The sequence below is a fragment of the Raphanus sativus genome, unplaced genomic scaffold (genome assembly GCF_000801105.2).
Source record: "Raphanus sativus cultivar WK10039 unplaced genomic scaffold, ASM80110v3 Scaffold0518, whole genome shotgun sequence".
In the NCBI taxonomy this organism is placed as follows: Eukaryota; Viridiplantae; Streptophyta; class Magnoliopsida; order Brassicales; family Brassicaceae; genus Raphanus; species Raphanus sativus.
In genome coordinates this window covers 1-22,275 of record NW_026615836.1, presented here as the reverse complement: position 1 = coordinate 22,275, position 22,275 = coordinate 1, and the positions used below count along the sequence as shown (strand labels likewise).

At 37.5% G+C, this 22,275-nt stretch overlaps 2 protein-coding genes, 1 long non-coding RNA gene and 2 pseudogenes across 3 annotated transcripts; 1 reads left to right on the top strand and 4 right to left on the bottom strand.

Annotated features, from left to right (window-relative positions):
- LOC130502364 (uncharacterized) lies at positions 1-3,098 on the bottom strand. The gene is made up of 5 exons (XM_056997152.1): positions 2,826-3,098; positions 2,554-2,719; positions 554-580; positions 332-504; positions 1-254 (listed from the first exon to the last, which is right to left on the bottom strand). The coding sequence occupies exons 1-5, from the start codon at positions 2,936-2,938 to the stop codon at positions 179-181; spliced, it is 555 nt and encodes a 184-aa protein (XP_056853132.1). The 5' UTR covers positions 2,939-3,098; the 3' UTR covers positions 1-178.
- A 6,441-nt stretch (positions 3,099-9,539) lies between these two features.
- Positions 9,540-10,371, bottom strand: LOC108859871 (lectin-B-like). Its single transcript, XM_018633775.2, has one exon. It carries the CDS (start codon positions 10,369-10,371, stop codon positions 9,589-9,591), a length of 783 nt encoding a protein of 260 aa, XP_018489277.2. The 3' UTR covers positions 9,540-9,588.
- A 2,764-nt stretch (positions 10,372-13,135) lies between these two features.
- LOC130502361 (uncharacterized) lies at positions 13,136-14,413 on the top strand. Its single transcript, XR_008940230.1, has 3 exons — positions 13,136-13,319; positions 13,412-13,549; positions 13,935-14,413. It is a non-coding gene; the product is annotated as an uncharacterized LOC130502361 (long non-coding RNA).
- A 473-nt stretch (positions 14,414-14,886) lies between these two features.
- On the bottom strand, positions 14,887-16,513 carry LOC130502360 (endochitinase CH25-like; annotated as a pseudogene).
- A 1,939-nt stretch (positions 16,514-18,452) lies between these two features.
- LOC130502359 (probable sulfate transporter 4.2) lies at positions 18,453-22,269 on the bottom strand (annotated as a pseudogene).
- Between the last annotated feature and the right edge of the window lie 6 nt (positions 22,270-22,275).

Sequence of the window (22,275 nt, the reverse complement as noted above, 5' to 3'; positions counted from 1 at the left end):
GGGATGTGAAGTTTCTTTGTTTTACGTAAAACCATAGTTTTATTACAACTTGAAAAAACAGTTCCGTAAGCAACAACCTGACGAACTCTTAACATTATAACATAAGCATGTAGACAACTCATAAGGACCGGATCCAAAGTCCATAGAATCATCAACCTCACAAAGGAGTAGAACTGGCCTAACCGCGGATGAGAGTGACACCAAAGGAGATGGTACAGATCATGAGACCAAACAATCCCATGAAACTGTATTTCCTGTAATAACATAGAGTTTACAAAAATCAGAGGATATAGATAGCAAGTTGAAATTATCAAGAATAAAAAAGTCAAACCCGATGGTGAGGCGCTTTGTGGGATCTCCAGTAGAGTAACCTTTGAAGTAGAAGAATCGAGAAATATTGTAGACCAAACCCAAGCCAGTACAGATGCAAGGGTGTTTCATCCCACCAAGTATCATTAGTATAAAGTACATTGGCATCATCTCTAGAGCGTTTTGGTGTCCTCTCTACAGCCACAATGTTTAAACAAGGATTAAAATAATTTAAAAAACTTACCTCGAGAGTAACAGCATTGGACTTGCTCTTACATAACAGAAAAATAAACAGTTACAAAAGAAGAGAGAAGTACCCATATCTGTCAGATCTGAGGTCACAAAAGATAGAGAGAGAAGTACCCAAATCTATTAATAATAGGAACCTCTATTAATGTCAAAGGTTATGTATTTTCATTATAAAATTAAGATTAATTTTAAAAATTTATCAAATTATGAAATAATGTATGTATGCAATTTTGTATCTTTTCACATGTAAGGATTTTAAAAGGTTGAGATATAATAATAGAAATCCCAAAGAACATTGAACAAAAAAAATCCCAAAGGATATGTGTCTTTTCTTTATAAAAATAAGACTAGTTTGTAACAAGTTGTCAAATAATGAAATGATCTATAATTTGTGTCTTTTCAACATGAACTACTGAAAAAAGTTGTGCAAATGACTATAGATGTTTTTTCATCACAAAAATGTGTTTTTACATCCAAAGAATGTGTTGTTCATTTAAAATGTACAATCTAAAAATAACTACTTCATACTCAAGTATGAAGGTTATGGCACAAAACGAAATAAACTAGGGAAAAAGAGTAAGATGTAACTGCTTGTTTTAATTACTTTAAAATATCTTAGATTGTAATCAAGATTTCAGAATAACTTACCTACACTAACATATATTTTAATTGATGTTTACGTATTTGTATTTTAATTATAACTAGATCTCGACCGGATATTTGTTTTCATTTATTTTTATATAGATATTTTATTTTTAATTCTAAATTGGTATATATAATAATATATATTAGATGTGTCTATCATTTCTTAAAACATAACAATTTCTCGTTTAATTTTTTAATGAATATGTTATTTCAAATTTTCACATATATTTGTATCTCTTTCTATATAATATATATTTTTGGATCGTTATTTTCTTATTTAACTAACCAATATATAAAAGATTGAGCATGCATTCATAATGTTTTAGTGACTACAACAATATAAACAGAAGTTTACTGGTTAATTAAACTGGTTAATTTTAGTTGAAATTGTCTGCATACAAATGGTTTTATGGTTTGATAGTTATTTCAACTATACTATATGATGATCTATCTCAATCGTACATTCTCACATATATTATTTCTGTCAAAACATCATAATATACAATGGTTTATCTAAATTACACCAATATGAATCATTTATTAAGTATTCAAATATGTGTTTGTTAACCAATCCTGATTTTTAGGAATAATTTATTAGAAATGATATATTATTCAATCATATATTTAGTAATTAATGAATGGTAAAAAAATTTTAGTTAAGAATCCATTTTTAAAAAAATAATCAAAATTGTGACTTCTCTTTTAATATAATAGATAAGAAACTGTAAAAAAATATACATTCGTACTTCCTACCTAGTATCATTATGCAATGAAATGTAATTGTATTCAATCTATGTTTGTGACAGGTAAACTTTTTCGAAATAAAAAATGGACGTTCTTATATACACACCGACACACGTAGGCATGGGCACAAAAACCGGACCCGAGGACCCGAACCGGAACCGATCCGAAAAATCAGGGTATCGGGTTTACTCGGTTCTTCAGAAATAACCGTTTGGGTCCTAAACTGTTGTATCCGAAGAACCGGTATCCAACCCGACCCGAACCGAAAACCGAATGGGTATCCGAAGATATCCGAAATAAAATATATATTTCAAAATATTATTTATAATTATATGTATAATTATTTAATTTTAATTATAAATTTAATATATTAGTTATTTTCAATAATTTTGTGTATTTTCGGATAAAATATTGTAGTTTGGATAGAAGTACTTAAACAAAACTGTGTCAAATGAGTATTTTTGGTTATTTTTTGGTACATCTGAGTAGTTTGGATACAAAATACCCGAACCGAATCGGGTAATATGGTTATTTTGGGTACTATTATCCGAACCCGTTACAGATACATTGGTTATTCGGTTATTTTCAGGTTCCTTTACATCAGAACCGAACCCACCCGAACCCGGAAAGACCCGACTCGAACCCGATCCGAAATTTTATAATACCCGAATGGGTTTTAGTTTCCAAACCCGAAAAACCCGATACCCGAAAGAACCGACCCATACCCGAATGGGTACCCGAACACTCAGGCCTAGACACACGTGTTCCATACCTAGTAATAATCAATACGAATCGATAGAGATCAAGAGCTAGGAGATGAGATGATCGTCAATTCGAGTAAAAGGAAAAGGAAAATGGAGGGAAAATTTGTGACAAACCTTTTGCGAGCTTTGCCGACTTGAAAGCCCATCCAAAAGTTGATGAAGCAGTAGAAGACGAGGACAAGAACGACATATCCGTACTCTTTAGGCAGAAACTCGGTGATCGCCATTGATTTGCTTTGAAGAAGGTTTTGAATGTGAGCTTCTGAGATTTAGCTTAACACTCGCATCAGATCTGCCTATAAGGTGTAGTTAACAACAATATAAATGTACTTTTCAGTCGGTAGATTGATTTATTTTATTTTAATACTATCAGATCTGCCTATCGCGTTGTCCAAACAGAAAAGCGTGTTAGTGAGTGCGACAAAAACTAGTGCAGAAAGTAAATTGCACACAAAGTTTGTTAACGGGGTTCGTTTCCTACATCCCCGGGACCTCGTCCAGATTTCAACTTAGAACAAGGAGCAACTAACAATTGCTATATGGTACAACACACACGAGTGTCTACCACTCTTTTTTAAGGAGCAATCTACAAAGATTAGGAATACAACGGATCCCATCCGGACACGCCAGAGCACACTGTCTTCTACAGCTGCAATCTTCACAGACCTCTTCAATGAAACCTCCTTTGCTAAACTCCCCCTGAGTCTAGGCTTCGATCTTCCACTTCTTGGAAGTACTTCACCAAGTACGTCAGCACCTAACGCACACCAATGACACCAAGCTTGATCACCCAAGCACACACACAGCTCACCACAAGCTACATACACGATGGCTAACTCCACCACACAAAGCGTCAACACCAAGGACACCAAACTAAATCAACATCGGACTCCATCGACAACTACTACATACACTGCTTCGACATCAAGCAGATACACCAATATACAATAAAACCCCTCTCTCTATTATGTGAGGTCTGGCTTTCTCATAAGGCACGTCTCTCCTTATATAGCAGACCAGAACTTACTCTCCACGTCTTTAATTTAATCTCCAAGTTTTCCACTTGCTCTCCAAGTCTTTCCAATACACATAAGGTAACTTTCCATTTACCTTAATGGAAAACTTCATCTTCAAGTAAACTCCTTTTTGCTTTATGGAAAACATCCATATGTCTTCAAGCACATATCCTCTTTCCTTTTCCAAGCTCATCAAGTCCACGCACATCACAAAACTCGATCTCCCATTCAGCTCCAACTTCATGACACACGCTTGTAGTACCTCATGTAGTACTTCACGAACTAATACAGAACATCTTAGGAATCTGCATCTTCAATCTCCCCCTTTTTGACTATGCATGTGCACTCATCATAACTGGTTTGAAAACCATGTCTTCAATCTCCCCCTATGAGTCACATCATGGTCAAAAACCAACTCGAAGATCAGCACCTTCCAAATCTATGAAGAAATCCCATCACGCCATCTTCATCAATCTTCAATCAAACTTTGTTCTACTTCCTGAACAAGTTTATGTCCTCACTCTCCCAGATCACACCAGTAACTTAGGTGACCTGTTCTGATACCACTTGTTAATGTAGTGAGTGCGACAAAAACTAGTGCAGAAAGTAAATTGCACACAAAGTTTGTTAACGGGGTTCGTTTCCTACATCCCCGGGACCTCGTCCAGATTTCATTGACTTAGAACAAGGAGCAACCTACAATTGCTATATGGTACAACACACACGAGTGTCTACCACTCTTTTCTAAGGAGCAATCTACAAAGATTAGGAATACAACGGATCCCATCCGGACACGCCAGAGCACACTGTCTTCTACAGCTGCAATCTTCACAGACCTCTTCAATGAAACCTCCTTTGCTAAACTCCCCCTGAGTCTAGGTTTCGATCTTCCACTTCTCGGAAGTACTTCACCAAGTACGTCAGCACCTAACGCACACCAATGACACCAAGCTTGATCACCCAAGCACACACACACAGCTCACCACAAGCTACATACACGATGGCTAACTCCACCACACAAAGCGTCAACACCAAGGACACCAAACTAAGTCAACATCGGACTCCATCGACAACTACTACATACACTGCTTCGACACCAAGCAGATACACCAATATACAATGAAACCCCTCTCTCTATTATGTGAGGTCTGGCTTTCTCATAAGGCACGTCTCTCTTTATATAGCAGATCAGAACTTGCTCTCCAGTCTTTAACTTAATCTCCAAGTCTTCCACTTGCTCTCCAAGTCTTTCCAATACACATAAGGTAACTTTCCATTTATCTTAATGGAAAACTTCATCTTCAAGTAAACTGCTTTTTGCTTTATGGAAAACGTCTATATGTCTTCAAGCACATATCCTCTTTCCTTTTCCAAGCTCATCAAGTCCACGCACATCACAAAACTCGATTTCCCATTCAGCTCCAACTTCATGACACACGCTTGTAGTACCTCATGTAGTACTTCACGAACTAATACAGAACATCTTAGGAATCTACATCTTCGAAGCGGTGAGATCAAACCAGACTCGAGGAGCGTAGAGCCTATAATATCAGATTCATCAATTTAATATTTTACTACACATCATGCAAGAGCGTAGGCACATGTCCAGATACTGTAGGAATTTTAAATATATTATTTAGAGATTGTCATTGCATTACATGTGCTAGTTTATAGATGACTCAACTATTTCAAAATATTAATTTCAAAACTATATTTGAAAATATTTTAATTTAATTATAATAACTAAACATTTAGGTTATATTAAACTGATTATAACCCAACTGATTTCATACAAACGCAGGTAGAATTGATAACATTGCCAATCAATCCAAGGCTTTCTTTAGAACATTATAAATTTTTTTGATGTAATGTCAAATCAGTTGATAAAAAAAAAGATGTAATGTCAAATTTATTGATCGATCAATGACTAAAAAAGACTTTTACAAACTGGTTATGTACTCGTCATCCGCCTCGATCCACCCCTCTCCATCATCAGCAAATCGCATCGGGTTTCGTCGACGCAGCTTGGGATGGAAGAACTTTTAAAGTGGGCCTGGCTTGTCTGATCACCACAGGTTCATCGACTTGCCCCATCTCCGACATGCAAATTCTCGATTCAGTGACCTCTCCTTTTTTGTATTTAATTTATATTTCTTTTTTACTTATAAAATTGTATTAACAAGTATTTTAATTAACTTAAATTTTAATTAGTCTAAGGATATAATCGTATCAACATTAATTAAAAGTCTAATGGGACAAAAATCTTTAACAAAGTCCTATTGAGAAAAACTGAAGTTCTAGATGTCCTATTTTTCCAATTTATAAAATTTGCTTCCATGCACCAACTACATTTGACACATTTACCCCATGGTCTCTAGGGTTTCTTTGGACCTCTCTCTCTCTCTCTCTCTAGCTCACGAGTCACTAGCTAGCTGGACCTCCCTCTCTGAAGCTCATGAGTCACTAGCTGTACAACCCTAATTAACTCTCATGAATCACATACCCCTAATTTATACGATGAGTTAGCCTTATACAATGGAAGATGAAGCATTGAAATTTATAGCTGTACAGCCCTAATTAAGGGCTCATGAGGACTGAGGAGATTGAGGAGGAAGAGACGAAAGATGAGACATCAATCAAAGTGTTCTGCTAAAAGGATTATCATATAGAACATGATTGGTCAAAATAGATTATATGCCTAAAATTTAATCCACACTATATTTAGCATAGTATAAAATACACACAATAACACATTTTTTTACTGCACACTATAGATCCTGCAGCAATTATTTAAATTTGATCTTATAATGTAACATTTACCATGAGACATCATCTAGTTTGTACATCTTAAACTGCTCTTATTTATAACTAAACACCTAAAATTATCTCGGGGGAAAACAGTGATACGTACTTAAATTTGCCACCACCACCAAGTTCATTTGGCATATTTACGTCATGGTCTATAGAGTTTGTTACAGCGTAGCTGGACCACCCTCTCCGAATCTCATCATGAATTTCAAACTACTTCACATATCCCAACTACAGTGCTAGATAAGGATTGAATTTTTTTTAATGTTATTAGGCTAAAAACAATCATCTGGGTTAAACCCAAAACAACTAAAGCCTATATGCTTGTATTTTTTTTTCTGCATTTTGATAAGAAAAAATTTGGTAAAAGAAGCTGACAAAAAAAAAACCATGGTAAAAGAAAAAAGACAGACACTGCTAGGTTTGTATGTTCGCTATGCTAAGATATTAATTGTTCTAAAATTTGCCTCCACCAATAACATTTGGCACATTTACCTCATGGTCTCTAGAGTTTGTCTGGACCACTCTCTCTCTCTCTCTCTCTCTCTAGCTCACGAGTCACTGACTGTACAACCCTAATTAAGGCTTACCCCCAATATGATGTGTTTGCTTGATACAATGGAAGATGAAGCATTGAAGCTTATGAAGAGATTGAAGAGGAAGAGACGAAAGATGAGACATCAACCAAAGTGTGCTCTGCTAAAAGGATAATCAAGTAGAACATGGTTGGTTAAAATATATTATATGCGTAATATTAAACCATAACTCGTTCTATATTAAGCATAGTATAAAATATACACAATAACACATATTTTTTTACTGCACCCTATAGATCCTGCAACAATTATTAAAAGTTTATCCTTTAATTTAACATTTACCATGAGCATCATCTACTTAGTACACCTTTAACTGCTTTTTTTAAAAAAAGACCACCTAAAATTGTTAACAAGGTAACCAGTTGATATCATGACGCTGTAGAAGTCTGGTGGTCTGAAATCTATGGGTTTTTTTTGACACAATGTTTTTTCTCAAAAACTCAACATACTTATAATGCGTATCCCCTGATATTATATATCAGTGTCCTTACTCACAGCCGTACCTCCTTTTTTGGTAAAAATGTTAAGTACGAGGTTGAGGGATATCTTTACGAGGCGGACACCGGGAATGGCCGATATCTACCGGGGTCGAGCTCGTGTTTTAACCGAAACTCTCTCCTTCACAACGGCGGCAATTGGTCTCCTATTGCTATGCTCTCCCTTCGGCTAAGGCAATGCTTGCGTAGATGATATCTTGCTTTATTTTAGCTTGCCTGCGTTTTTCCATACCTGTTCTTTTTGGTGTTGTCGATTGGTTTAATTTCTGTACTTATGCTTCTCCTATCCAATGTAGTCCAGAAATTAGTGCTCTTAAGCTTTACAGACTACAATATATTATTATAAACATGGTTAATTTTCTAGGGCAACCAAACAAACTAAGCTTACCAAAAAAGCTAAAAATAAATGCCAAGAGTTTTTTGTTTCACCATCTAGCATCTCCATCCAGCTGATCGATCCGATCTATTCAGATTTTATGAAAATGTTTGTTTATCTATCCCGACGGTTCATCTAAATGAACTATCTAAATAGATTTATGTTTGTTTCTTTAATTTCATTTACATTCAGATGAATTTTAGTAAAAAAATTATTAAAAGACTATTATTTTAATTTAATCATATGTTTGATATTAATTTTAACTATATTAACTTTTATTATTTTGTCTAATTTATTTACATTGAAATTATTTAAAATTAGCATTTTGACATTTATAAATTATTAGTTCATATAAATCTATAAAATTTTATTTAGATATGTATTAAAAATTTACTACAATAATAAATTCTAATAAACAAAAAGTTTAATAAACATGTAATTAAAAAACTATACAGTTTCAAACTAAAAATTTACATGTAATTAATAATTAAATGATTATAATATTAAAATAAATATAACTAAATGTGGAAAATGCGATTTTTTCATTTTTGACGGAAATTGGGATTTTCTGGTTTTTGACAGAAAATATCATTTCAGGTTATGGGAGGAAAACACGATTTCCAATTTTGGCGGGAAACAACTTTTTGGATTCTAATGGGAAATACTATTTTCATGTTTTGACGGGAAAATTAGATTTTTTTGGTTATGGCAAAAAATTATTTTTTTCGGTTTTGGCAAAAATACAAGATTTTTAGGTTTGGGTGGAAAAATAGAATTTTTGGAAATAATATTTTTGGTTAAAAAAAATGAGATTTTTTTATTTTTGCAGAAAAATGAGATTTTTAGATTTGACTGAAAAAAAAAACAAAATTCTTTGGTTTCGGTGGGAAAACACAATTTTTGGTTTTAGCAGAAAAATACGGTTTTTAGTTTTAACAGAAAACTACAAATTTTCCGTTTTTTATGAAATTTTCCATTTTTAACGGAAAATGAAAGAATTTTCAGTTTTGCCTAGAAAATAGGGTATTTTGGTTCGGTGTTGCTGGCAGGCTTGACCTCATGTAATCTTCACCCACATTTTTGTTTCATAAGGCTTCGGTATTTTTTTGTAAGAAACGGCCTTCCATCATCTTCCCTTCCTTTATTAAGTTCGGTGCTCTGAATTTTTAAAAAATTTCTGTTTTAAGTCGTCGAAAAGTCAAATCGCAAAATGTATCCGGTACGGTTTTGGTTTAATTTAGTTTAGCTTCGGTTCAGATATAAATTTGTGTTTGTAAATATTTGTATAGCTTTCTTAATAGTTAATACTGTTCAGATTAATATGGTTCCATGTCAATTTAACTTTCGTTTCGTAATGCAGATAAGAAAGAGAGGGCATTAGAGTTTTAGACTGGTTTAATCTGGTCTGAACCGGTTCTTGTAACCAACTGTATATACTACGTAAGCGTATCACTCGAGAAGAACGATGCATGGAGAATTAAAAAAAAACAAGATTATTTATTAAAAAACACGTTACTTATTAAAAAGCAGTTTTATTTAGTTTAATATTCTTTTATTGCTTGGATACAACAACGCTACATCTCATTAGATTACAGCGTCCAAGATATTAATCACCTTACGAGGAATGGTGGGATTAGGAGGAGTGGGAGTGGGAGCGGGAGCAGGAGCAGGAAGAGTGCACTGACTTTGGCAACCTTTCTCACGGTCACAGTAAGGTTCAGTGGTGCCGCAAAATCCTTCCTTGCTGCAGCATAGACCGTTGGGGCAGAGTTTTCCATTGGCTTGATGACCACACTGCAGGACGGGAACATAAGGAGGAGGAGGAGGAGCAGTAGGAGGAGGAACATAATTGCACTGGCTTTGGCAACCTTTCCCACAGTAAGGTTTAGTGGTGCCGCAAAATCCTTCCTTGCTGCAGCATAGACCGTTGGGACAGAGTTTTCCATTGACTTGACGACCACACTGCACGGCCGGAACATAAGGAGGAGGAGGAGGAGCAGTAGGAGGAGGAACATAATTGCACTGGCTTTGGCAACCTTTCCCACAGTAAGGTTTAGTGGTGCCGCAAAATCCTTCCTTGCTGCAGCATAGACCGTTGGGGCAGAGTTTTCCATTGACTTGACGACCACACTGCACGTCCGGAACATAAGGAGGAGGAGGAGCAGTAGGAGGAGGAACATAATCGCACTGGCTTTGGCAACCTTTCCCACAGTAGGGTTTAGTGGTACCGCAATATCCTTCCTTGCTGCAGCATAGACCATTGGGGCAGAGTGTTCCATTGACTTGATGACCGCATTGCTCGCCCTCACCGAAGGAAATTTGTATGATAAGTGAGAAGACGAGAAAGAGAAGCAGATAAGTTTTCATTTTTCTCTGAGTTTGATGGTTGTTCTAAGAGGCAAGTAGGGGTATATATAGCAATATGCAATACAACCAATTAATATTAAAATCTAATATCGATTTTCTAATACTGAATAGTTAGTTAATTATGTCGGGAAGAAAACACTGCTAGGTTTGTTTTTATATGTTTACTAGACTTACTTAAATTTTACCACCATATAAGTTCATTTGGCACATTTATCTCATGGTCTATTAGAGTTTGTTACACAATAGCTTTCATGAGTCGGTAGATAGATGGGCCACCCTCTCTAAGTCCATGAATCGCAAACTACTTCACTTATCCCTTCTACAGTACTGGAAGATAAGCACTGCATGGTTTCATAAGCTTTAAAGTTTCTTACTGTTATTAGGCTGAAAACAATCATCTGGGATAAACCAAAACAACTAAAGCCTATATATGGCTTGTAATTTTTTTTTTTTTTTTGTGACACCAATAATTCATTAGAACTTAAAAGGCCTCAGGCCCAAGTCATCCCCAAGGGGTCCATTACAAAAAAAGCTGAAGGGCCTGTTTTGCCAAAAGATCGGCATCACAGTTGTGCAAACGAGAGATATGAGAGAAGTTTATCGCGACAAAAGTAGAGGTCATCTGTTGGATGTCTCTAACGATTCCAAAGATTTCCGAGACCTGCGTGTCGTTTAAGATTGCTCTGATGAGCGTTTTGTTGTCGGAGAACAGTTTGAGATGTGTAATCTCACGGTCCACCGCAGAGAGGATTGCTGATCTGAGGGCTAGTGCTTCAGCAATTAGGGGAGATCCGATGAAAGCCTGGGCTGTAGAGCCTTGTCCGATCCTGGTGCCTGTTGAGTCCGTGAAGATCCAGGCGAGACCTGCTCGTTTTGATGTATTGTCGAAAGCCGCGTCGGTTTTGCATGTCTTGAACGGCGTTGCTTCCGGTTGATCCCTCATAGGGCGGGAGATGGCAGGTAATATAGCTGGTGATTTGCCTTTCTTCTCTTGCGCAAAGTTCCATTCCCTCGTTAATCTGATCCCTTTTGTTGCTACCTCCATTGCTGACAGATATCTTTTCTCAAATAGTGCAAGGTTTCTTGTTGTCCAAATCACCCAGCAAATCCATGGTAGTATGAAGCTAGAGACTCCTGTCGGTGGAAGGCAGATCGCTTGTCTGAACGCAACGATAGCATTTTTGAAGTTTTCTCCTGTAGCTAGGTGAACTACGTGTTTCAAGGGGACCTGATTCCATATCTCCCTTGCGAAAGGGCATTCAAAAAAGAGATGAGTTGCTGACTCCACTCCTTTACACTTATAAAGAGATGAGTTTCCTCCTGTGGCTTGTAATTTTCTTGTTCCCCATTTTGACAAGAAAAAACTATATGTTGCCTATCTGGGAATCCATGAATGAAATTAAAACCTAAAAGTGTGAAGAGGGATGACATCTCTTTGTTGAGGTTTGGAAGAATAGCCGGCCAAGAACTGTTTTGGAGTTTTTGTATTTTATGTTTCTTTTTTACTTATAAAACTGTATTAACAAAGATTTTAATTAACTTAAATTTTAATTAGTCTAGGGATATAATAGTATCAACATTAATTAAAAGTCTAATGGGACAAAAATCTAACAAAGTCCTATTGATAAAATCAAGTTCTAGATGTCCTATTTTTTCAATTTATAAAATTTGCTTCCACCAACTACATTTGACACATTTACCCCATGGTCTCTAGGGTTTCTTTGGACCTCTCTCTCTCTCTCTCTAGCTCACGAGTCACTAGCTAGCTGGACCTCCCTCTCTGAAGCTCATGAGTCACTAGATGTACAACCCTAATTAACTCTCATGAATCACATACCCCTAATTTATACGATGAGTTCGCCTTATACAATGGAAGATGAAGCATTGAAATTTATAGCTGTACAGCCCTAATTAAATGCTTATGAGGAGATTGAGGAGGAAGAAACTAAAGATGAGACATCAATCAAAGTGTTCTGCTAAAAGGATAATCAAATAGAACATGATTGGTCAAAATAGATTATATGCGTAAAATTTAATCCATACACTATATTTAGCGTAGTATAAAATACACACAAACATTTTTTTTACTGCACACTATAGATCCTGCAGCAATTATTTAAATTTGATCTTATAATGTAACATTTACCATGAGACATCATCTAGTTTGTACATCTTAAACTGCTCTTTTTTATAACTCTACACCTAAAATTATCTCGGGGGAAAACAGTGCTACGTACTTAAATTTGTCACCACCACCAAGTTCATTTGGCACATTTACCTCATGGTCTATAGAGTTTGTTACAAAAACGCAGTTGAAGGTTTAAAGTTTGTTACACAACAGGCTACCTTGATATTAATTGTTCTAAAATTTCGTCAGCCAACTACATTTGGCACATTTACCTTATGGTCTCTATTGAATCACAAGGTTAATAAGAAGGTCTCTATTGAATCACAAGGTTAATAAGAAGTTCTCTTATTCAATCAAACAATAGCTTTTAAGAAAATCACCTCAAGGTTTTAAGTTATCAAAATCACACAACACACTTATTTCAATCTCACGGCAAAGATAGGAATTAGATAACTTGTTGCTTAAGGTTTCTTCAAATTTACCTGTGCCATACCTGATAGTTGTGAAAGTTGAACTTTTGATTTTAAATTTATGAAAAATTGTGGGATATAAACTAAATACATTTTTGAAAAATACGGTCCATAAAATTTGTCATGAATTAGTATCAAATTTCATAATTTATGGAACTTTCATAACAGAAAATAGTTTATCATGATTTTAAAATGAGTTTGTAAAATGTTTTTCATGATTCAGCTGAAAATAACCTACATAATTACTCTGCAAAACTAATAAGTTAAAAGAAAAAATCCTCAAAACCCTAGGCAGTCGCCTCTTTTTCTCAGAATTTTTTCTTCTTCAATTGTTTTCTGGCCAACGTCCGGTAGCTTTTTAATTTTTATTCTTTTTCTTGAGAATTCGATCTATGTAAGAGCTTAAAAATCTATGGTATGTCCTGAAGAGTTTTTTTTTCAGATTTGACTCCGATTTTGGCAGAATCTGGAAGTGAAGATGTTTTATTGGGTGGTTTTCGGTTGCATCTGTGATAGTTCGATGGGCTATTCATTGGAAGACATGGTGTTATAATGTGAAGAGACAAAACTTGATCTTCTAGTAAGTATCAATGAATCTGATGCAGTGCTGCAACAACGGATTTCCGCATAAGATTTTCTCTTTTAGTCACCAAATTGTTATCTTTGAAGTTTTAAGTCTAAATTTTCTTAGGTTTTGGTGTTTTTTACTTCTAATTAGGTTTTTCTGGTTTGTGTTTTGCTTTCAAATTGTTCATGGGGCTTCCTAAAGCTAATGATGAACAATATTGATAAAAGTAATCAAAGAAGAAAATCTCTCAAAACATGAGAAGTATTAGTATTAATAAGTAGCCGCCTGCTATTGTAGGTATGGGAACGTCTATTTATTTGCCTTTAGACTCTGATAAGATCGTCATGATATTGTTTTTTGCCAAAATCGTCATGATATTGTTAATGTGTCATTAAAGATCCAGGTGGATGAGCAGCCCCAGAGCAGCCGAAAGAGAGAATCTGAACTGAGAGATGGAACTTGAGTCCGCCATGGTGGAAGAGAAACCTCCTCAAGACAGTACCCAGATGCAAGTGTCAGTGTCATCACCACAAGAGAACGCGAAGAAAGATGTTCGATGGAGGCACTGCATCATCAAACGAAGACACCAAGCAACAACTTCAAAGTCCAAAAGATCTCAACGCTGGATCTATTTTGACCAACTCCATAGACCAGCACAGTTTGCAAGTTTGGGTAAGAGGATAGACGAGGACGAGGAGAAAAATTATGATGAAGAAGGTTAAGGCAAAACAGCACCAAATAGGACATAAATAGAGTAGCAGCATTTAGCGGTTAGTCTAGAAAATGCTTCTTCTGTTGTCAAAATCTCCTACCTGTTTCCATGTATTGTAATGAATCAAAGATTGTACGCCCTTTAAAAATTCTTTATCTATCCTTATATGTTATTCATCAGAAGTTCAAATATCTTACAAAGTCACATAAACCGAGGAGAATGACTAGCAATGGGGTTGCTACATGTGGTTGAGATGAAAAACACACCTTCATGGTTCTTGTGGTTGTATAGTTTCCGTGATACTATTCAAATATGATTCCATGTCAATTGACTTTCGTCTTGTAATGCATAAGAAAGGTGGCTATTGGACTTTTAGATTGGTTCACACCATATAAGCTTACCACTCGAGAAAACGATCATGACCGCCCTGCTGTGATATTAGGGACTGTATGCGATTTAGTACAACATTTATTTTTCCAAATACTGTATAGGGTTCTTTGTCTATGCAATTTTCTTCAAAAACGTTAAGAGCGAGAGGCAAATATTTCGTTCAGTTTTGTCCAAGACAGGCCCTAAAAACCGATGCATGGAGAAATAAAATAAAGATTACTTATAAAACACGTTACCCAATAAAAAGGAGTTTTATTAAATTTGATCTTCTCTTATTGCTTGGATACAAGAAAGCTGCATTAACACTCATTAAATAGCAGCATCCAAGAAAACCTTACTACCTTCACTAAACGGCCTTTGATTGTCACAGTCAACATTACTTCCAGGATCAACACCGAACAAGCCACAATACCTTGTATAAAACGATATCCGATCTTGGACCTGTGCGACATTGCGACCAGCACACTCTAATCCACCGTTAATGATATTCGTAATCACTCCATAACCTGGTAATCGCCCCGCTGAAATGTCGGCGGCCGACGGCTGCCACTGGTCGGTGATCACGTCGTGGCACGATGGTTTAGGAGCCTGAGGAAGTCATCCAGAACCAAATTGCGGTTTCGAAAGCGATCACTGGGTCGTTGGATGCAATATCTGGCCTGTGTAGTAAGTCGAGTCCAAGGTCTCTCCCGCACTGTCCATAATTGTAGTTCCAAGATAGCATGATCGGTCCTCTTCCGTAGTAAAAGTGGCCAGGTGCGCATGGCCACTGGAAGTTGTTGCTATCACAGTAGGGGTTGCTTTTGTAAATTTCGTCCTTGAAACAGTATCCCCATGTATTTGCTCCGTCTGGTGCACTCGGCCACCCACCTTCAACATGTAACCGTACTTCTCATTAGTATCACTTAATATAAGATTTTAGGGGCTGTAGACGATTTAGTAAACGTTCAACAAATTTTTTCTTACAGAAATTTGACGAATATACATCTATGAATTTTTCATCAAATTTTTAGCTATAGACGAATGTTTCTTAAATTAGTGATATTTCAGAAATGTTCCCTTTGATATTAAACAGATTAAAATAATTAAAAATGGGTTTTCTGTTGAAATTGGGACAGGATAGCACGAAATTTTATATTGTTTTGTTTGGTTGTGCGTTACGATAGTATATAATTTTCATATAAATTTGAAAACTTTCTATTATTTTGAAAAAAAAATATTTTGTTTGCGTTTGGTGTTTTTTTTTTTTTTGCGGTTTATCAAAACAAAATTATTTTATATAAACAAAAAGAAATGTGTTTTTGTATTTAAGAAACAAGTTATTAGTATTCTCAATGGTTTTTCAACTAAATTTAAAACTTGTGTTTGAAGAAAAATAATAATATCGAAACCGAAGTGTAGTGATCATTACCAGTGGTTTCGTGGGAAGTCTGGCCGAAAAAGGCTGCGATCTCCTTCTTCCTTGTGGCATGGTCTCCGGTGTTTCCGAAACTAGGGAAAAACTTAGCGGCGGTGATGAAGGCGTCGTAAGTGAAGAACCCTCTAGCAGGACAAGCAATATCGTTCATGTGCAAAAGCATTTTATAGAACTGATCTCTTGAAATGATGTCCGAAAGATCCCCGTGGGGACCAGGGGGAGTGGAGCTAGGAGGGGTGGGACTAGGAGGAGTGGGAGTGGGAGGAGCGGGAGTTGGAGTGCACTGGCTTTGGCAACCTTGCCCACAGTAAGGTGGAGTGTCACCGCACCATCCAAACTCGCTGCAGCATAGACCGTTGGGGCAGAGTGCTCCCCCGGCTTGTTTACCGCATTGCTCGCCGGAAGAAAATGATAAGAGGAGTGAGGAGATGAGAAAGAGGAGTAAATAAGTCTTCATTTTTCTCTGAGTTGTATGGTTGTTCTAAGAGGCAAGTAGGGGGTATATATGGCATATAAGCAATATGAAATATACATTCAATTAATCACATACTGCATAGTTAGTCTATAAAGTTACTAGGTTTGTTTTTTATGTATACAAGATTACTTAAATTTGCCAGCCACCAAGTTCATTTTGGCACATTCATCTCATGGTCTATAAAGTTTGTTACAAAATAGCTGGACCACCCTATTGCTAGCTCATATGAATCATGAGTCACTAGAATGTAGATAAGAGCAGTACTAGATTTGTTTTTATGTTTACTATACTTTATATAAAACTACTTGATTAAGCTGATGAAACACGGGTTGCCACAAAACTACTTCAGATATCCCCAATACTGTGGGTTGGCTTGATATAATGTAGATAAGAGCAGTACTAGATAGTTCGCCCTAGATATAGTTTCTCCCTGTCCCGAACTTCGAGGCGCCGCACCAGAGAAGATGGTCTTTGACGCCGGCGGCGACCTAGGTCGTCGGCGTCACCGCTTTTCCTCGTCTTGCTCGGTTCTCCTCGTCGGCTATGTTCTTGTGATGTTCTCTGTTTCGATTCCGGTGGCTCCTCCGCCGGAGATACCACGCTCGGCATCAAGTTCGTGGTTGAAGCTCACCATCTCTTCCATCGTTGGCTCATCCTCTCACCATCGTTGCTTCCACTGCGTCAATCAAGGTCGAGCCTTTGTTGTCGCCTCCTCTGCTCAACCCGCCTCCCCGCATCCTGTGTTTGTCACCACCTCCCGCCGCCGTCACCGTCCAGATCCATCTCCAGCTCCTCTGACTGCCGTAGCTCCACCACCGCGAGTCTATATCTCTCCTCACCTAGGAAGATTTTTCATCAGCCGTGTGCTTGCTCCTCCGCTGTTCTGTATCATCGCTTTACCTAACCGAAAGGAAGCTCCGAGAATCCTTCTCGTATGGAGACACGACTGTTCTAATGGGGTTAAACCTCCACCAACTGAAGCGCTACGTCCCTCACCCAATGATGGCTCACGCCCACTCAATTTGATTGTAGTTGTTGATTGGTTGCTCAGATGTAGGTCAGTAACATCTTGCTGGTCTCGGTACGGTAATGCCGAGGTCGGAAGTGTTGAACTGATTTCAATGTCCGCTCCGTCACCTAGCTCTTGGTGGTATCCGTCACCCGACTATTTCAAAGCCCCCTGCCTCTTATCCGATGCTTACTCACACACGCTCAACAGAAACGAGTACGTTGACAGTTTGCTCAAGTTTCTTCCGGTTACAAGTTGGCCTAGACACGGTAATGTCAAAGTCCGAGCTTCTGACCCGATCAAACCGTATGCTTCGTCCCCAAACTCCATTATCCTAAGCGCTTCGAAAGTGAAGCTAGAGTTGGAGATTCACCTAGTCTCTTTGGTAAGTATTGTGGATGTTAGAGCTGTTCATCTGCGTTTCAATGATAAACCCAGGCTTTCAAGGCCTTTTGATACTATTGCGGTTGAGAAGGACTCTCCCGTACCCCCTTCCCAAACTCTCATGTTTGGGTTTATCAACGTCGATTCCGACAATCTCAAGCTTGTTAACTCAAGCGTTTTAGGAAAACAAGTGAAGAATCATCTCTACGGGTTCCTTCTCTTTGAGCAAGTCTCTTCCTTTAACATGTCTATCTTATGTCTTTTGTACTGCATTTTGTTCATTTTACCGTCGAGACTAGCTGCTCCGGTTGTTATCATCTTATCAGTTCTACTTGTACTCGTTTAGCCATTTGGCTTTTAATATAAGTTCAGTGACAAAAAAAAAAAAGGCAGTACTAGATTAGATTTTCACACAAGGTAACAGTTAATATGAGGACGTGTTGATACAATGTTAAATATTGCCATTTCCTTTGGCTAAACAAATTACTATATATGCATGGCTTTGTTTTACGCAAGATAAGTCGCAAGAGTTATAACTTGCAAGAATCACGTGTTGATGAGGAAATATAATGGACTCAGATTTAATATTCATTCATGACATAGTAAATTTTCAACAACTCATGAGCATGACCACTTTTTGTGTGTGAAAGGAAAGCGCAATGCTGATTCGCTGAATGTCTTATTTCTCGTTGGACAACAATGGCTCCTTTAAAGCAAGTTTAGAATCGGCTTCAACTTCGGTATGTGATGAGTTTTTCGCACTACTACACCTTCTCCATAAGCTTGAACTACTGCGCTCATCAACATTCGTGGGTGTCTGGTTCTTGCTCTCGACGTAATGAAGACAGACTTGGACTGCATCGTGTACTCTCACAAAGTACCATTCTTTGCCAATAAGCTCCACAATCCCTGATCTTGCCAGTGTCAATAGAACCTCTTTATTCGGGTTCGAAACTGCAAGCTGCTTCATTGAAAACCAACACAATCATCACATAGGTTTTCCCAAATTAGAAGAAGCAAGTTACTAAATGAAGGATGATTATACCTGAATGTCCCTTGTTTTGTACTCCTCGTACAGATCTTTCAAGGCTTCTACGGCGCTTGAGTCTATGTATGTGACAGCTGCGTTATATACAAAGTATTCAATGCTTCCATTATACTAATGCAAGGTTCGAACTTTGAATCAGAAACAGTTGGGGCTTACGAGACATTTCAAGGATAAGAAAGTAGATCCTCTCCCCTCTGGTCCCTTATTAGTGTGTTTATCAAAAGCAACTTCATATTCTCTTAGCCTGCCGATTTTGTAGACAAAGGGTTGTGATTAATTTTTTTCTGTGGGACCATAACAGCAAGGCAAGCCAGTAACCAAATGTCACTTTCACCTGTCCTTGATGTAGCTTATGTTGGCAAAATATATGGGAGCATCGATTCGAACAATCACAATCCCATTGTAAGTGTACGCTTCTGGATACTGCTTCATGTTTCTGTACACAGTGGTTCCTGGAAGACGCCCCAACACAGCTACCAAACATATGTAAAATGGGGAAGTAATCGAGAAGATGAGTTAAAACCATTCTGGGAAACAAACAAAACAGGCCGTTTGAACATTTAACTCATCTTTTACCAATATGAGGGTTTGCAGACTCGTGTATAACAAATGCAAGTGAAAAACCAACCTGAAATTCCAAGCATTGTAGACTTAGTAAGTCCTTACTTCATTGCACATTCATAGAGGTTATCCTACTATTCAACATCATCACTTCTTTTGAACAACAGAGAGATATATGATTTTCTGCAGAGGCAAAGCTAAGTGAAGCTGAACATACTTACACCAACGAGGACTCCGATCTCTATTCCGAAGAACAGAGTGGTGGTGCTGGTGATGGTCCAAAGAGTAAAATCTCTCTTGTCCACACGCCACAAAAATATAGCCCCTTCATAGTCCACCTACAATGGTAAACATCCAGAAAAAGTAAATGGCAGCAGTAACACATGTTCTGGTGGGTTGATCTGAACTTACCAAGCCACTAACAGCAGAGATCACTATTGCTGCTAAAGCACACTGTGAAAATAACAAACAGTATGAAGTTAGAAGCCAGATTTTAAGTTTCAGAATTCTTCAGAGTTTCAAATTTATAAGGACTTTTAAGCCAAGAAAAAAGATGAGACCTACCTGTGGTATATATTTAAACACTGGGGTCAAGAACAGTAGAGAGCATCCTATGATGATTCCTGTTACAAGACCTGATAGGCCAGTCTTCGCTTCACTTTCGCTGTTAACTGCTGACCTAGAAAAGGATCCTATAATAATACAGTCAGGGGATTAATGATATATTCATCAGATTCAAGGTATAGCATAGAAGTCAGAATCATCATTTTCAGAATTTATCAAGGTAACACAGACAACATATTGTTACTTCATCTCCAGAGTCAAGATCACAATATCTCACATACCTGTAGTCGGGTATGCAGAAAAACAATGATCCCAAAATATTAGCGACACCAAGACCAAATAACTGTCAAGTCACAGGAGAAACTCTACCATGAGAAGTTGAGATCAAAAGAACAAGTCAACAACGCTTTATGGTGACAATTCGGCCAGCACTTGATTTTCTTTGTTCTGTAGGGTTATTACCTCTGAATTGAATCCAACTCGTATCTGTTTTTCGCTCCTAGTGCTTTGGCAATACCTACAGATTCCTACATTTAAAAAAAAGTTGAACTAGCCATCAGTCAACAACGAATCAGTACATATTGTCAGAACATGCAAAAACATTACTCAAGAGGTCAGATACTCTATATTCATATACGTTATTTTAAAATTTCCTCGTGGTTAGGTTCAGATGCACTTCGCCTATGTCCATTGGAGAAAGTCAATGAAGATTATATCTCACCAGGATGGCCACGACCAGTGATGAGAGCCGCTGTTGGAACGCAATAATTTTTGCATGATCAAAACTTTTTGGTAAAGAAAATTCTGAAGGCCTGAGAGGTATATCTCCCACCTGAAAAAATCCTAAGAACTTCGCAATGACTACAAACACTTAACAAATATGTAGCTTCAGTGAAGAATCTGACCAGTGAGATTGTGGGTGAATGGAACACTTTCGCAATAGTTGTACCAAGAGCAAGCCCTGTGAGCGGTCCTGCTGCTCTTTGAACTGAAGTTCCTTGTTTGCTTTTCCCTGCCATGGAACATCATGGCTTAGCATAATAAAAGTATTTAGAAAAGCACGAACTAACATTAGGAAAGAAAAAGGCTCATACCACATTGCTTCATTACTAGAAGGACCACCAGAATGGTAGATCCCAACAAAAAAGGTGGCCACTTAAACTGCAAAACGAAACCCAGATGAAGTTATACTAGCAGATCTAGAAGGTTTACTCAACCATATTAAGTCCTTAACCGTCATTTAAGGACGTTGGCAAGAGAGAGTATTCTAAAGTGAAACTCAGGCGAAAAGAACAAGGTTTTTCACCTGATCAGCTCCAGCTATTACACTCTCAACTAGTGGCACAATCTTGCTGCTCCGGGAAACGTGTTATCCAGGAAGTATTTCAATTGGATAATCCAATAACAATAGCTGAAGCACTTGTTAAATCCAGAAATGACTGAGTGACTTATGAAACGAATAGCCATCCAAGCCTGTGTTGGACAACAAACAAACGATACACTTGAATAAATACAGGTCATTCCAGGGCCAAGGTAAAGAGCGAAGAGAAGACTATAATATACCTTAAAAAACCATGATGCACTCAAATATATTCCAACCAGAAGTGCTAACAAAATAGCAAGCTCAGTGTATAGCTCTTCAGATGGATCAACAATTCCACCAAAGCATTAGAGACGAGAAGAAAACCAATGCTACAGGTCCAATTGCAAGCTGGCGAGATGAGCCGAATACAGCATACACAAACACCGGCACCAATGAGGAGTCTACAACCAAACAAAATGACTGAGGTTATACTATCACATTGATGAATCATGAAAGTGTCTGAAATAAAATGAACTCACTAAACCGTATATTGGCTGAAGCCCAGCTAACTTTGCATACGACATTGACTGCTCAATTATATGAAAACAACAAAAGTTATCCGAAGAACAAAGATGAGACTTGTAAGAGAATCAAACAAAAAAAAAACGAAGAAACAGAGATTACCTGGGGGACAAGCATAATACCAACGGTGATACCAGCCATGAGATCGAGCTTAAAGTACTGATGCCCACGGTAACTTCGAATCCAAATGAAGCAAGGAAACAACGTATCTAACCAGTCGAAGAACGTCATACGCTTGATCTTCGCCATCCATCGGAGAAGAAATCGTGGAATGGAATGGATGGACGGCGAGG